A 17490-nucleotide genomic window follows, 5' to 3' on the forward strand; every position below is an offset into this window, starting at 1 on the left:
AAATTCTGAAAACGTTCTGAGGAGCAGAGCTGAAAATGTGGTAGTGTGTGTTTTAAGGGAGTCGCAAAAGATCGGCAGAAATTACAAGGATATACTGGATTACAGAATGATCTTACTTTCTGTTAAAACAGGGGAGGGGGTATAACCGATGGAAAGGTTACTTTCGGGATTTCCTGATACATTTAGGACAAGTTTGTATTTGTTTTGAAATTTTTTTATCATTTTTAGTATGATAAATCCTTTTTGTTTATTTTTAAAACAAAGATTTGGAATATTAGTTAGCACAAAGGTATTATTATCTAAATGATTAATAATATGGACAATTTTGATTGAAATTTTTTTAGGGTTAAAAAAGAGAAGAAAATTGTAATTTTTGGGCACGTTTTCCTAGCTTCATAGTTCAAGGTTGTAATTCATAGAAACTACAATTTTTTTGTAGCAGTTGGCAGCTCTGTAGTATATCTCTCGTTTTTCGGAAGCATATCCAACGACTGACGAGAACCTTAATATTTTGTTAGCGTGATGCTTTTCAAGTATATTTGAAAAAATATTGAACCTGAGAAAAACAGGAGTTGACAAAAAATAAGTCTTTAAAAGCCGTGCAAGGCTCGGTCGTCCAGATACTATATATAAACAGAATGATACAAGGCAAAAATAATAGAGTAGGAAATTCTTAAATACAAAATTAAATGTATGTTGTTCAAAGAAAAGATTCCTTCACAAATTGTTTATGTGGATTTATGGGATTGAAATTGTTGGAGAACAATTCTATAACTTAACAAAATACTGTCTGAAGTAGATAAAAGTGTGCTACTGCTTATTTTGCAATGAAATTAGTTTTTTTTGACATGGTCAAATGTTCACTGTATTTACCATTAGAAGGCTCTGTTCTCTGTGCACGTTGCACACAAAGTCAGCTCCTGGTTATCACCAGAAGCTGTAAGGGCACTAACCGCTTTAAATCAATAAAAAATGTGCTTAGTTCTTGTACTGTTTCAGATTATCTTTACTGTTAGAGAAACATAAGCATTTAGTGACTTTCATAGTCATAGCATTGAATTTCATACAACTTTATGAACTTCTACATCAATTTCAGTTGTATGTAAATATTAAACACTTTTTTTTCTATTTAAATAAATAATACCGCATTTTTGAGAGTAAGAAGCGCATCGGAATATATTCTCAAGGGGGGGGGGTTTAATGCATGCTTCGCACCCGCCATAAGCTCCGCATCCAACATTAAATAACTTAAATAACACAATTAGTAGCAAAGAAAGCTGGAGTAAAATGCAAATGAAAAAAAATATTTTTAATTAATGAAACTTTTTATACTTAACTGCAAATATAATTTTCTTACTTTGGAGGAGACGTTGGTTATCCAGAGCGAGAGACGCGAACCCTTTTCCTCAATGCCTCTCTAGTGTTGGCATAACTAAAGTTAAGTTTAAAAATCCAAAGTTTAAGAGATTTAAACTAAGCTAACATTAACTGGCCGTGTAATGTCAAGTTGGAGACAAGCAAAAAACATGTTTCAGAAAAATACATTTATTGAATATGACTAGAACTATAATACAATATCCCCATAAAAGAACACCCCCAAAATATCACAACAAAAGTGGTTCCAATAAGTAAAAGAAAAATGTCACCAATCTGTCGATGTAGTCACTGACCAGTCCGAAGGATCCTCATCCAGGAACACAAAAAGTCTCCCGGATCACACTTCAGGAACGCCCTTAGCAGGTAGGAAACGTTAGACAGTTCGAAGATTCGGCGAACATATTCGGTAGAATTCTCAGAACTCACTTCCCCGGCAATATCAATTGGCCGGACACAACACAAGTGTTTCTTCACCTGAACTCATTCTAATTCCAGGACTTGGAAAATTTCAATACTTGAAAAGCAAGGTGAATATTCATCACCATTTACACACCACTAAAAAACCCTGCTAGCACCGCGGGGAAAAGCCCCCCACACGTGAGCCGAACTAGGCTTCACGATCAAAACAAAACTGGGGATCGTTGAAAAGTGAAGAGAGAAGCGAGAGAGTGTTGCCACTCGCCTCAATATATATGTTTCATCAGCCAATGAGATTGCATGCCTTGATGACGTCACCACACTAACTTCTACTGCAACTATCGCTCATTTGTTTATTCCACTGCCGCGAATATTCGTACTCCTCTCCATGGCACGAGCGAACAAGTGGAATTAATTGAAATCAATCAGGTGACAACTCAACTTTTTCTGAATCGACACCATAGGCGGATTTAGGACTGAGTTCCTGGGGGGGCAGGATTTTTTTTTTTTTTTTTTGAGCAACATTTTAGTTCATACCGTATGTATGTTTTTTTTTTTTTTTTGTTTGTCCACTCACAGCGTCTCACCTAGTGAACCAATTTTGATGATTCTTCTTTTAATGGATAGGGGATGGCTCAACTTAGGTCCCATTACTTTGTTTGACCATATTTATTCTTTAGAAAAAAAGTTATGGTCAAAAAACAGTAAATTTCATGCGATTTCCCTATTATATGATCAAATATAAAGCCCATTGTTTCAAAAAATTTGGTGCCATACAACAATAATATTAATAGTAATTGTGGTGATAATTTTGAATGAAGGCTTCTCTGAAGTAAGCATCAAGTTTCTTCAGTGCCATTGCTCTATAGTGGGGGTAAACCTAACGTCGAAGTGAGGTTTATGCAGTGATTAGGATCTGCTTAGCCTTCACAATGCTACTAGGTTAGGTTTGCTTCAACTATAGCAGTATTTTTATCGTTTTCATGTATGCCAATAACAGATGATCTGGGCTAAGTAAGGAGATACAGTATTGCATAAAAAGCAACTGGGCTGTAAAATGTTAATTAGTTAGGAAAAACGTAATATTTGAATGGTTATAATTAAATTAACACACAAATGAATTCCAGGGAGGAACAACGATAACTTGCTAGTGTCAATCGCTTAAAGTTCAAGGCGTGTTTTTAGTTTTTTTCTTTTAGTATGGAGCACTTTTATGAAAAAAATAAGAAAGTTTCGTTATGGTAACTTCTTAATATTTCTGAAATACATTTACACTAAAAAGAATTAAATAAAAAAATTTTGAAAAAAAAAAATTAGAACCAACTTTGAAATTGCTCTAAAAAGTGAAAAATAATTTTATTCTTTAAACACCATCGATAATGCTTTTAAACATAATTTTTAAAGTTGGCGCAAAAACGATAGATAAAATCATTCACAGCCATAACTCAACTACAACTATAAATTTAACCAGGCCTAGTTTCTTCACTAACCACATACATTATGCATTGATGACAGCGTATTTGAGCAACGATATACATGTTTCGTTTCTAACTTTGGATGATTTTCAGAAAAAAATATGAACGGAACATGGTTACACTGGTAATGTTCTTTAAATTCACTTAATTTTCACTCGTTTTGGGCCAACTTCAAAAATTATGTTTAAAAGTATTATCGATGGTGTTTAAAGAATAAAATTATTTTTCACTTTTTAGAGCAATTTTGAAGTTGGTTTTTTTTTTTTTCATTTTTTTTTTTTTTTGTGTCGTTTTCATTAATGTGTGTTTTCATGCTGTCCTTTTTGAATTGGCTTTAAGAGAGGTGACTGGTACCAAGAGAGTGACGCAGGGCTCCCTTTTAAGTGGGATATTGAATATCTCCAATTTTAGGGAGTTCAGGGGTTTCTTCCCCGGTTTTCAGTCCAAAATAATGAATGTAGGCATATTTTCAGCACCCTAGTGAAAGCTGTACTATTTGTACTTAATGTTCTTTTTTTTTTTCTTTTCTCCCATCAGAAAAGGACATTCGCTATTTTCTTCATTTTCATTGAACTATTTAAGGGGTCACAGTACATTTCAAACATTTTTTTGAAATTTAAGTAAATTTTATATTTTTTTGAAACCATAACATGCATACTTATTTCTTAATCAATAATTTATTTTCAAAATTTAAAAATATTGCCTAATTTTTAAAAAATGAAAAAAAATTTCAATTTTTTGAAATCTTTAAGGATTTTTTATTTTTGCACTAATTAAAAATTTTTTTTTTGCTAAACGATCACTATAATCATCTCTAAAAATCTGTGAATTCATTTGCTTATGAGTTTATTAGAAAATTTTCATTGATTAATTATGTAAAAAATCAAAGTTTTTTTTTAATTGGTTTTTAAAGGTTTAACACGCTCTAAGCATTTGAGTAATTTATAAAATGCTTATCCAATGCACAGTTTTGTCAAATATGTTATCCCAATTGCAAAAAGTATTACTTTAAAGCTGTATCTTTAAATAGAAAAAATCCTTAGGGATTCTAACGACATGAAAACACAAAAATACCATCATCGAGAAAAAGCAGTTTAAAGTTTTTCTTTTGCATAAGAACACATAGCGAGCATGGCCTAAAACTACTCATAACTTTTTAAATATTTGAACTAAAGCAATGAAACTTTTTCCCTGTGTTCAGAATAGTTTTTAGTTTTGAAATAAGCAATAAAAATTTTTTTGATTGTTTCATCATTTTTGAGGTACTGTAACCCCTTAAAAAAAGAAAATAATAATATATTCTTTGTTTTAAGATTTTTGAAGATGTGTTGTTACTATTTTGAGTCCTCCCAAAACTGGGGGCCATTGCCCCCCCTCCTATAAATCCACCCATGCCTTTCTAAACTAGTCAAAGAAAAAAATGATTTTTTAAAAAATTTTTGGAGGATAGGTTGTTACTACATAAAGTCCTCCCAAAACTGGGGGGCATTGCCCCCCTCTGCCCCCCCATAAATCCGCCCATGATCGACACATCGAGACATGCAATCTTCAATGGTTTTAGTAAACAGTCGCCATTAATTATGGCGTGGGGGAATTGTCGATTGAAGTGTTAGCACCAACTAGTTGAATTCTACTTTTACCAGACTGGGCTTAAAGTAGGTAACAATTAACTTTAAAATATTTTCTTTAAATTATCGGCTGTGGACCGAGAATAAAAATAAAATAATATTTTATGCCAACAGCCAGTGTCACTCTCTGGCCCAAGTAGCACAAAAATATTGATCAACGTAGAAACAACACAGGTCGACGTTTGAATATCAAGCAATAACTGACACTTCCCGAGGGTCCTTAATCTGGGCAAGTCACTACTGTGATAGGAACAGGGGACACTCGGGTGTGATGTGATGAGCAATAACGGACGAGGTTCTAGAAACATATAGAACTATGTCAGAAGTATATTTTATTGCCAACTTGATTTTAAAAGTCATTTTTACTGCTTATTTTGACGTTTGAAATCAATTAATCATTATTAAAAGCGTTTGTATAGTTATATAGTTATTTATATAGAAATCAGAAGCAAACTATGCAAAATTGCAAACATCGAAAAATGTTGTTAAAATAATTAAAATGTTACTTTTTTTTAATTTCCAATACTGTGTATGCCCCGCTATGTTCTCTCCCCCTCCCGTTTCTGTAATTTTCTTAATGTTGGATTATTTGATTTATTTTCAACCAGTGCATATCTTATTGTACATTCTTTCAGGGTGTTCATCTCTGGGACATCGAAGACAAAGTTCTAGTACGTAAATTTCAAGGAGTTACACAAGGCTATTACACGATTCATTCTTGTTTTGGTGGTGTTAATCAAGTTTTTATAGCAAGTGGTAGTGAAGGTATTTAATGCTTTAATACAATTACAGTTATATGAAAAATGTAGTGACTAATATTTTTTGATTTGGAAATTATTGAATAATCTTCACGTTCTAATTTTATTCTGCAAGCTATAATTATTTTTGGGCTAAAATTTTATGAATGTCATTAAATGTATACATATCGAGTTTGGTACTAGCCCATGAGCAGAATTTTTTCAGCAGTCTGCGACACAGATTCAAACCCCCCCTAAATAGTCTGCAATATTAAGGAACTTTTTCATTAGTGTAAAACTTCTGTTATAATTAGTGATGTGGATCGGGTAAATACCCAGTGGGTAGGTAAATATTTTTTGGGTATTTACCCAAGGCCTGGGTAAATACCCAAAAACTGGGTATTTTACAAAAAAAAAATGCAAAATGTGAATGGGAATTTTTTTTAAAATCTAAATATGAAATAATTGGTAAAACTGATACATACATACGTATTACACAGTTTTGAATATTTTTTATTCAAAGACTTGATGAAATTATAAAAGAAACATATCGTGTGAGCCAAAAAATCTTTCTTTTCAATGTCATGATTTGAGATGTTTGCGTTTTTCTGTAACCAGTTTAGCTTTCTACTTTTTGTAGAATGCTTTTTATATCTGAAATTTGGCTATCAACATTGATTAGGCATATCCAACAGATTTAATGTGAATGTATTAGATTGCTAAGTTGTTTCACTTAATAATTCTTTAAATATGTGATCAAAATACAATTTTTTGCGCAAAAATTTATTGTTTTGTATATGGTTGGTTATACAAGGTGTGTTCTGAAAGTAATGCAATGGTTTTTTCCAGGCCGCTTTTATTGGTCGGAGTATATTCGAACTATTTGGTTTAGGTGAGGGGGGGGGACTCTAAGGTTTTCTGGAAAACCAGCCTCAGGGTTCTCCGAGCTGTGGAAGTGACTGAACGTAAGTTAATTTTAACCTCTGCGCATCAACCGTGTGAGGGGGGAAATGGTACGCGATTAAGTTTTGTTGCTTAACCAGCAAAATCTCTTGAGGAGACAAACAAAATGATTCGTTAGGCTTACGGGGACTCTTCTTTGTCCTATTCACAAGTTTTGAGGTGGTTAAAGAGCTCTAGAGTGGACTGGGAAGAGGTTCAAGATGAACAACACTCTGGGAGGCCGTCGACCAGCAATACTGACAACAATGTGGCTCATGTTCCTCAACTGTTCGACTTTGACCCTCTATTGACTATCAAGATGGTTGCAAATGAACTGAACATGTCGTCTACTTCTGTATTTTGCATTACTCAAGATTTAGCGATGAGAAAAGTGAGGAAAGTTCAGGATTCGCAAATATATATCATGATATGTATCACGATATATATCCGACATTTATTTTGAAAATATCATGATATTTTGATATTTTCGATATTTATTTTTTCAACTACGGTATTTTCAATTTAAAAGTATATTAATCATAGAAATATTGTTCATTTATTATTAAAAATAACCAAAAAGTTACTTACTATATATACTACTATGTACTATAATATTTTTATGATATATTAATGCATGATTAATATGGCAAAGTAATATAAAGTTCCTTTTTTACTTGTATTTTATATTCATAAAATTATTAGTAATGTAACAATTTTAATTATTAAAAGTGCCTAATTAAATGTTAAACATTGCTCAGAAAAAAGGAAAATGTCTTATGACTGTGCACCGACTAATGCATATTATTTATTTCTGAACCATATAACTGTAAAAGTAGTTAACAGAAGAAAAATGAGTAAAACAGCTATTGCTAATTTAACTCCATTATTATTGATACAAATGTAAAATGAAATAGTAGATATAAATAATGAAAGAAACCTGAATTTTAAATCAACATATTGTAATTATAATATAAGAAAAAAAACGTGATTTGAGGATGCATTTACTATTCTGAAGACATTAATTTGTGCTAATTGAAAATATTGGATATATATCGAAATATCCAATATATATCAAAATATCGGATATTTTCGAACCCTGGGCAAGTTTGTGCCCAAGCACCTTGTTATAATGCGCTGCGAATCCGAGAGTTCCTGGCTAAACACCAGGTGAAAACACTGTCCCAGCATCCTATAGTCCTGACTTTGCTACCAACAGACTTCTTTTTGTTCTCTCGGATTAAGGCACGCCTGAAATGAACCCATTTTTCATCCCTAGAAGAGATCCAATCAGCCGTGACAAAGACCTTTGTAGAGGTCCCCAAAAACACCTTTCAGGGCACTTACCAGTCATAGCAGAGATGATAGAAGAAATGTGCAGAAGCCCAAGGACATTACTTTGAAAAATTTTAAGTGTTTGTGCAAATCGGTTCAATAAATTACTTTTAAAAAAATGCATTACTTTTGGAATAGACCCTGTATATATACATAGTGGAATACACACAGAAAAGTATTTTATTTGAATATAAATTTTTAAACTAAATACCCGGGTAAATACCCTGGGTATTTACCCCTAAAAATAAATACCTGGGTATTTTACATCACTTATAATGTACCTCAAATAATATTTAAGTGTAAAGATAAGCAAGAGTTTTAATTATTTTAAAAATCACCAAAAGTTATGAAAAGTTGAATCATAAAATTAATGTTACATATCATCGCATCAGCGCAACTCTAAGACATTTAACCCCAGGTATAACACTAAGATATCTACTGTTGCTCTGAGGCACGGATATGTTATACGAAAGGTTATTTTTGTAATAAGAAATATTTTAAAAGTGTATAGTATAATACACTTTTAAAATATTTCTCGGGATGGTCGGTCCCTAATTTAATAATGGACAAATTCCTGAAAATGAGCTAAAACTGTCCTAGTTAATGTGTGAAGGGGGGGGGGCATCTAGTTAAAGCAATTGACATGTGTAAAATCTTAGCAAAAAGGGACAACATATGCATGTTTTAATGTAATGGTCCATACATGCATTTTTGATCAAGTAGTAATATGTTAAACTTCTGATTATCCGTGGAATTGGGTGACACAAGTGCCGGGGATAATAAAAATTGCGGATAAACCAGAAAAAAGGTAGAATAAGGGACAAATAAAGTAAATCTGGTTCTTCCTCAAAAATTTGGCTGTATCAGGGTTGCCAACTGCGCCGCATTTTGCAAAATTGTTTCGCAAAAAAATGGCGAATGCGACTCCGCAAAAAAGTTATTTTACTCCGCATTTCCCTGCGGAATGTTTTCAAGCTTATATTTTGCTATTATCATGTCAAACATGTTAATATGGGAAGTTGAAGATGATTATACCCAAAGATTGAAATAGTGTTTAAAGCTGTTTTATGAATTTAAGAATAATTATGAGGTTTAAGCTCTAAAGCAATTTTAGTTAAGTGGCTATAGTTATTTTTATTGATTTTTATACAGAATACCGAACTGCTCCGCAAAATTTCAAATTACTCCTCAAAATCACCACAGATGCTCCTCAAATTGGTCCTTAAAGGTTAGCAACCCTGCTGTATTGACGCATAATACTTTCTGCAAACTGAAAATAGTACAGTTAAATTTTGTTGTATTTTTGCACAACAGAACTTAACATCGAAACAAAAGTATGTACTATGAAGAAAGCACAATAAATAACTATATTAGCAAATAAATAAATAAAACAAAAGCAACAGAGTTTAAGTTTACAGTTTTTCAGGGGGGGGGGGGAACCATTGGTATTAGCAGTTTGCTGCGAAAATGCCTGTTCCTGTTGGCAAAAGCCATTTATTTTGGTTCTTGGTGATATTCATAAAAAGCTAGAATAGAAGCTTAGAACTTACTTGTTCACTCAAACTATCCTAGAAATACATTCCTGTTTTAAATGTCGTTGAAAAGCCGGCGTGCGTAAACTTCGAGCGTATAGAAATCCCCAAGTGACTAAACACCCAGCAAGTCAATCACGTGTTCCACCCATCGGCGGACGTGACGTCAGGCCTCAAGAGTTGAGGATCTTTCTGCTGGTAGCAGTCAAGAAAGTAAATTTAAGAAATAGCAACAGTTAAAAGGATTAACTGTAAGTTGCTTTCAGATGCAACAGATGTAAATTTTGACGACGTCACGTCATTGCTAGGGAGTAACTGAGATGGTTTAAATAGAAAGTAAATCAATCAATCGTTCTCTTATGATTTGGTTCCGTTCTGCAGACGGTATGTTTTGATTGAAGCATGTGTGCTCAATAGATTGATTTATCCACGCAGAGGACGTGGAGGTTTTGAGATATGTAGTAACAAGATTTGACAGCCTGCTAAAAGTGCAGGATGTTCTAAAACAGTACCCTACAAGTAACGAAGGAGTTTTTTAGAAATATAAATTTGAAGAGTTGATGTTTTTTTAAGTAACCTAACAGGGCCGGAAGGTTCGTCTGGCATATACTCGATTACGGAGCCGGTCGGACTGGATTGAATTCACTATATGGTGAGGTAGCCTCTGATAGGGAAATGTTCCCGTTTTGCTTGAAGCTGGGCAAATAATTTCTTGTGATGCCTCTTCCGTGGCATGGGTGTGCCTGGGATTGATTGACCATGGACTTTGGTCTCCTGTCCACGAGTGGACGTTTTCAACTCGTCTGAACATCCCACAGATGGATGTTGCCTTCGTTGTTATGTGTGCCAAGTTTAAAGTATGGACTTCCAGTGGTATGATTATTTAAATAGTTTTCTGGACAGCTACCATCGTTGTGGCATGGAGTAGGGTAACTTTTAAAAAAATATTAGGAACGTTTTAGAACTGTTGATGTTTTTTTAAGTAACTGAATCTTGTGATATTTCTCTGTGACATTTGTTTGTTGGGGGGGGGGGGGTATTATTATATTTGAATTGTCAATAGGGGATGTGCTTTTTGTAAATGTTTGATTGTTTTTGCCTAGTTACATTTTACACATGTTTTGAATAAAATGTTATTTAAATTGAAATTCAGTTTCCATTGCTTCATTTCTCCCGAACTTACCATTCCACATCCGTTTGTCCACCTTTAAAGGCCAACAATTCCTGATTCTTGATCGACTCTCGGACAATCGGGAGTTGACTGTATCAAAAATTATTTTTATATTACTGAAATATTTCAATATTTTGCTTTTTTCAGACAATAAAGTTTACATCTGGCACATCAAAAGAGAAATGCCTATAGCCGTGCTCTTAGGCCACACACGCACTGTCAATTGTGTTTCTTGGAATCCCACCTACCCTAGCATGCTAGCGAGTGCCTCAGACGATGGAACTGTCAGAATTTGGGGACCCGCTGAAAAATATCGTTCAAACAGTAAAGGTAAAACATGCTTGTTATTTGAGTGTTTCATATCAAAACCAACTCGACCATTTTTTTTGAATTTTTACTAGAGGGATAGAAAACATTTCATGCTCTGCCCACTTAATATTTACAAAGGAATTAATCTTTGTTTGAATAACCATTGGTGTACTAATTCATTCTGTTTTCTTTTTTAAATTAACAGTATTATTTATTTACCTATAAAAAATATTTTGAATTGAGCTGGTTTTGAAATGAACCTTTTTTTTTTCTTTTTTTAATTTTCCTTTTAAATACCATTTAAATTCATGTTGTATCTTAAAACCTAAAATGGATAACAAAAATTTGTAATGCTTCAAAATATATATTAATTTATGAGGTTTAAAATTCATTTTCTCTGTTTTGTCTTAGCAAATAAATCTATTAAATTTATAGTCTTAAGATAATTTACAGTATTGAGTTTGAAACAATACTGTAAAGTTTTTAATGCATCTTTTTGACTTTATAGCTTGTGCTTGAACTTGATTTCTTTTTTACCATTTGTGCCACATCTTTAAGGGGCAAACCATTTTAGGAGGCTACACTTTTAGTGTTTTTATGAATTTTTTAACGGGAAGAAAGAATCAGAATTTATTCAAACTTAGAGGATATTTTAGTCATGTTTTGATGTACACTTGGTAATTTTTTCAAGTCATTTCCGCCATAGATAGTGGAGTTAAAAGCTGCTTTCCATGGACAGTCGCCATCAGAGCTTGTTGCTGGTGGGCATTACCGAAGTCACAATTTTTATCTGTAATCATTAATTTTTTTTTTCATTAACAACATATTTTTTAAGAAAATAAACCTAATTGTTGTCAAAAAAGCAGAACATTGCATGTTTTTGAGGTGTTTGATTACAATGTCATGTTTTTCTACCATTTTCCCCCTCATTTTTTGTACTAAAAAATATTTTGTAATAATAATATCGACCCAGAGTTAGGCTCATATACAAATACAAAAGTGACGACCAGCAACAGGCTCTGGGCCCAGCTAGACTGGTCCTAGTCAATTTACAATCCCCAGTGAAGATCAATGGCCCTCTTAAAACTGTCTACTCCTTTGCTCATTACCACCTCTTCCGGTAAGCTGTTCCAAGGTTCCACTACCCTGCTAAAATAATAATTTTTCCTAATATCCATGTTAGCCTGAGATTTAAATAGCTTAAAACAATGACCCCTTGTCCTGTTTTCAGTGCTAAACTTTAACCCCGTAACATCTTTCGTTTTAATAAATTTAAACAGCTGAATCATGTCCCCTCGGTCTCTTCTTTGCTCAAGACTGTACATTTTTAGCCTTCTAAGCCTGGAATCATAATCTAAGTGGGAAAGTCCACTTATTAGCTTTGTAGCCCGCCTTTGAACCCTTTCCAATACATTAATGTCTTTCTTAAGATAAGGAGACCAAAACTGAACAGCATACTCCAAATGGGGTCTTACCAAACTTCTATATAAGGGCAGAAGAACTTCTTTAGATTTATTTGAAATAGATCTATTGATAAACCCAAGCATCTTATTGGCTTTGTTGCTAGCAATGCTGCACTGTTGGCTAAACTTTAAATCCTGACTTATTAGGACCCCCAGATCAGTAACTTTGTCTGCCTGACTAATGACTGAACCTTGCAAATAATAACTTGTACACTTATTTCCATGCCCTAAATGTAGCACTTGACATTTCCCAACATTAACAGCCATACCCCATTTATCAGCCCACTCCGTAATATGATCTAGATCCTCTTGCAGCTGATTTGCTTGTTCTTCATTTTCTACAGTCCCCATAACTTTGACATCATCAGCAAAACAATTCATGTTCCCAGAAATATTTTTGTGAATATCGTTCATAAAGACAATGAACAAAACAGGCCCTAACACTGATCCTTGAGGAACCCCGCTTAAGACCTCACCCCAATTAGAATAATTTCCCCTTACAACTGCTCTTTGTTTCCTTCCGGTCAGCCAATTTTTTACCCAAATGAAAGTTTTCCCTCTATTCCTATATCAGCTAATTTGCTAAGTAGAGCAACATGCGGTACCTTATCGAAAGCTTTTTGAAAATCAATGTAAACAACATCTACAGGCTTCTTATTGTCCAAAGCCATGGTAACTTTGTCATAGACATAGGCGGATTTAGGCCGAAAGTATTGGGGGTGCAACAATAACGGGGATCTGGAGGGGGGGGGGGGGTATTCCCGGAATAACAAGGCAGTGGCGAAATCAGAAAGTAATTTTAGGGCGGAACGCACTTTTAAGTCTAAAAAACGCGATGCAAACCATATTTAGTAATATTAGGGGATTGGCAATTCTTAACATTTCAAACTGCACAAATTCTTCAACGAAAGTCGATGTTGTTAGAAGCAATGGGTGAATCCAGCTTCTGGTTGGGAAGGGCATTCAAGTCCCAGAAAAAAATTGCAATAGTAGTTTTGAAAATGCAGTTTTACAGTTCTTGGTGATATTTTAGGGGCAAGAAAGGTACATGGGGCTCCAAGGCTATTTTTAAAAATTTAAGTCTTATAAATGTGATTATAGTCCATATTTATAGTTTGGGTTAGGAATGATACTTATGGACTGTCTCCAGTCGATTTTTTGAAAAACAGATAGAAATACGTCCCCCCCCCCCCACACAAACTACCTCTTTAATTTTTCATAATTGAAGTTCCAAAAGCGCTATGGTGGACAAGTTTTGATGCTGTTACCGGATGAGGTGTTCTGGAGCTCTCCCCTGGAAAATTTTCGAAATTGAAGTCCTAAAAATGAAGTTCTTATGGAATACTCCATGGTATTTTTAAAAAAAGGATTCTCCCACTAAATATTACGAAATAGTAGTTTTCAAAACCAAAATATTAACAATCTTTTGATAATATTAGAGAAAGGAGGTCGGAGGCCATTGTTCGAATATTTTCCAAAATTAAAATCTTAAACACATGAGTGTAAGACCATATTTGGTAACGTTAGGGACACTGCAGTTTTTTAAAACTGAAGCTCCAAAAAGGCAATAGGCAATTTTAAATGATTTTCAATGCTTTTAGGTGATTAGAGGATCTTTCTTGGAAATTTTGCGAAAGTGAAGCCCAACAAACGAAATTTGAGATGCTCTGTAATAACTTTGGTTGCAGAGAGGCTTCAGGGAAGAAAAATTTTGAGGACTATTGGAAAAAATGAAAACGAAATTAAAAAAAAAAGAAAAAAAAAGGGGGAGGAGATATGAAAAGAAAGAGGATTGTGCGAGGAGAGGGGGGGGGGAGCACACAATTCGTTTTAAGATTTTTTTCCCCAACATTCTTTTTTTTTCTTCAAGTAACTGCATTTTCCCAAAATGAGATCTTTTCTTCCATTCAATAATAAAGAATATTTTTTTAAAAACATCAACACAGCATTTTGTGGGGAGGGTCACCGGTCTTGTGCCCCCTCCCCCTGGATGCAGCATGGCAGGCAGAGCTTGATTACTGAACAGGCCAACTAGGCTGTGGCCTAGGTCCCTCAAATGGCTAAAATTGTTTCAGCAAATGGCTAAAGTTATGAAGTTTAAATACAGGGGGCCCCCAAAATGTATTTGACCTAGGGCCCCTCGATGTCTTAATCGGGCCCTGACTACAGCAAAATGTCCGAGAGTCCTCCTTCAAACATTTTTGAAAATTTACCTTAAAAATGTTGGTTTTTAGTTGATTTCGGAGTAGATTTCATTGATAAAATTTGTTGCAACAGTCATGTTTTTTTTTTTGGACTTTATTAGCCGTAGTTGTTTCAAAATAGAAGAATTGGTATTGATATACGAATTAATACCCAATTACAGAATAGGCAATTATTCTATACAATAACACAGCACTGAAGAATAAATTGTTTGAGAAGTTTCTTTATTTGCATGAAATTATTTATTAGGTTTTTTTTTCCAAATGGATAAAATTACTTTAATTCTTAATATGAAAACACAGTTATGTTTTTTTTTGCACTAGTGAAGTGTGGTGATACACTGGATTCAAGTAAATTTACTAGTATAGCAGCTATGAATTTTTCCCCCCAACTGCGTTTCTGGGTGAAATATACTAAATTATTTTTTTTTGAAAACCCAACCAAAAATTTTGGGGGTGCGGTGCACCCCCTGGCACCCCCGTAAATCCGCCTATGGTCATAGAAATGTAATAAATTAGTTGCACAAGATTTACCTTTCCTAAAACCGTACTGAAAACTAGTCAATAGATTATTAGTCTCTATAAAATTTACTATCTTAATTTTCATCAATGTTTCAAAAATTTTGCAAATCACCGAAGTTAGACTCACAGGTCTATAATTTCCCGCACTCCCTTTGATATAGATTGTAATTGAATAAAGAATATTCGCTCAAATTTTCAGAAAGATTGGTGAATAACTTTTTGAGCTAGAATCCCACCAGTTGAAAAAATAGGTCTTTTTGTAAAAAACGCGTTTGAGTTGAAAAAACGTTGCAAAATGACCATCAGAACTAATAATAATTTTGCATTGAAATTTTGGCAAAATATTCTTGAATTGTTTTACTAAGATTTTAAAACACAAAAAAAAGGGGATTTTTTTATCCGTGTAAACTAGTTTTTACCCTTAATTTGTGCTCTGAAGACTGTGAAGAAGTCCTTGAAAGCAGCACTGCATGTATGATTTTTCCAAACCAAGGCAAGAACTTGAAGCTCCCGCCCTAGCCAATCAATATTCAAGTTTTATATCTAGTTTCCAAAAAAAAAAGAAAAATAGAATGAATTTATCTCCCCCTCCCCCCTGAAGTTGCCGCCCGCAGCAAGGACTTTTGCTTGCTCTCCCCGAAAATGCTTGAACCCTTCAAATAGTGTATGCACCTTGGTTTAACCCCTTAACAATCGGATAATTTTCAAGAAAACGGTCAGAAAAGTCTTTTTTTTTATTTAAGAAAATTATATAAAAATAAGTGTATGTACAACATGTGCATTCATTTTTTCATTTTCAATATTTTTTAGATTGAAATTTTAAAAAAATTTAACATTTTATGAAAAGCCAACAAGCAAGCCAAACAAGCAGTGAAAATTTTAAAAACGTGTCTTTTATACATTAAAAAATAGTTTTATTAATATTTTGTGTAATATAAGTAAAGATGAGTAAATTTTTCTTGTGTGGTCAATTTCAAAGCTTGAGATACAGAGGCCAACGTCACAATCTGGTAAGTTAGAACCAAACTTCCTTTCTTTATCACTGCAATTACATTTAAAATGGATTGATGCTGCCATCTAGTGTATAAAGAGAGAAATAAAATGTATTCTGGGCAAAATAAATGAATTGGTTTTAATAGTTTCGTCGCGTTAATATTGCACACCCCAGCACGGCGCTATCACGGGAGCGAGAAATGGAGGTCTAAACCCCAGGATGGCATAGACACGGGAGCGAGCGGGAAGGGGTTAAAAACATGCTCAAAAGTAATTTGTGGTTGTGTAAAACAAATTCTTGTTATGAATAACAAAGTTTTCACTGTATTCTCATTATTGTTTCTTTATTTCAGGACAATCCCTAAGTATATCAAATGTATAGCCTAACTTTTAAGTAGGAACCTCTATTTAATCCATTGGTGGCAGAAACGGAAACCCGAAAGCCTTCTCGAAGCAATGAATCTTCTCCGGAGAGATTCATTGAAACGAACCAAATAAGTGAAACTCCCTGTGACTTTCCATCTTAGGTCCATTAATAGGAAAGGTGATATTCACACAAGGCTGCAGAGGTGGCGACCTTCACCAAGTTTTGGGTTTAGCTCTTCGGCAGTGAATTATTGTGCCTATGTTTCTGAAGTGTTTGCATGTGCTTCTCATCTGTTTGATTAAGGCCCGAATTTGGTGGTAAATTAAAGCGGTGCGATTTAAAAGCATGTACGTAGCATTTTTCTGTTCGCTCGAGCACATTTTGATTTGATGTTTTTGGTGTTTTCATTTCTTGTTTTTATCTTCAAGTTGCTTTCCTGCATTTTGAAAAGTAAAAAAAAAAAAAAAAAAAATCCTTAAGTTTTTTTAAATACCTCTTTCTAAAATTATTTTTTAACGTTTTAGAAAGAGAAACATTCATGAGTCATCCATTTTTATAGTTTCCTTTTTAAAAGTTTAAGTGGAAACAGGAATATTTTAAACAAAGCAAGGGCTTATGCAGCTCAAAATGCAAGAAGAATTGCCAGTTCCTAAATTGAACCTCTTTCATGGTGAGTGGGGGGGGGGGGGGGGGCTTCATGAAATTCACATACTATGAAAAAAAAATAAACTTTGTATTTAAAAAAATATATTTTCTGAATAATAGTTTACGAAGATTAGTATTGATTCATTTCACTTAATTCACTTTCACCAACGGTTCTTATTGTGTAGCGCTGAGAACAGAATAGCAGTAGTAAAATTCTAATTGCCTTTAAAAAAAAAAATTGCTAGCCTGATTCTCGAGTCGAAATCCAAGTTTTTACCTTAAATTATTGATCTTTTCTATCAGGTACAAAAACCTCCAAAATCAGCCTAGAGCGGTTGACCCAATTTTTCAAGTCTGTGAGCAGCTTAAGTCACTCAAA

At 33.9% G+C, this 17490-nt stretch overlaps 1 protein-coding gene across 1 annotated transcript in view; it reads left to right on the forward strand.

Annotated features, from left to right (window-relative positions):
* LOC129223823 (WD repeat-containing protein 26-like) overlaps nucleotides 1-17119 on the forward strand; it is a 43744-nt gene extending 26625 nt beyond the window's left edge. The window contains exons 12-14 of the mRNA XM_054858182.1: nucleotides 5533-5662; nucleotides 10759-10941; nucleotides 16453-17119. Coding sequence (XP_054714157.1) covers nucleotides 5533-5662; nucleotides 10759-10941; nucleotides 16453-16481 — 342 coding nt within the window. The 3' untranslated portion in view covers nucleotides 16482-17119. The remainder of the gene's footprint in view (nucleotides 1-5532; nucleotides 5663-10758; nucleotides 10942-16452) is intronic.
* The last annotated feature ends 371 nt before the right edge of the window (nucleotides 17120-17490 follow it).

This window comes from Uloborus diversus, chromosome 6 (assembly GCF_026930045.1).
Source record: "Uloborus diversus isolate 005 chromosome 6, Udiv.v.3.1, whole genome shotgun sequence".
Lineage (NCBI taxonomy): Eukaryota > Metazoa > Arthropoda > Arachnida > Araneae > Uloboridae > Uloborus > Uloborus diversus.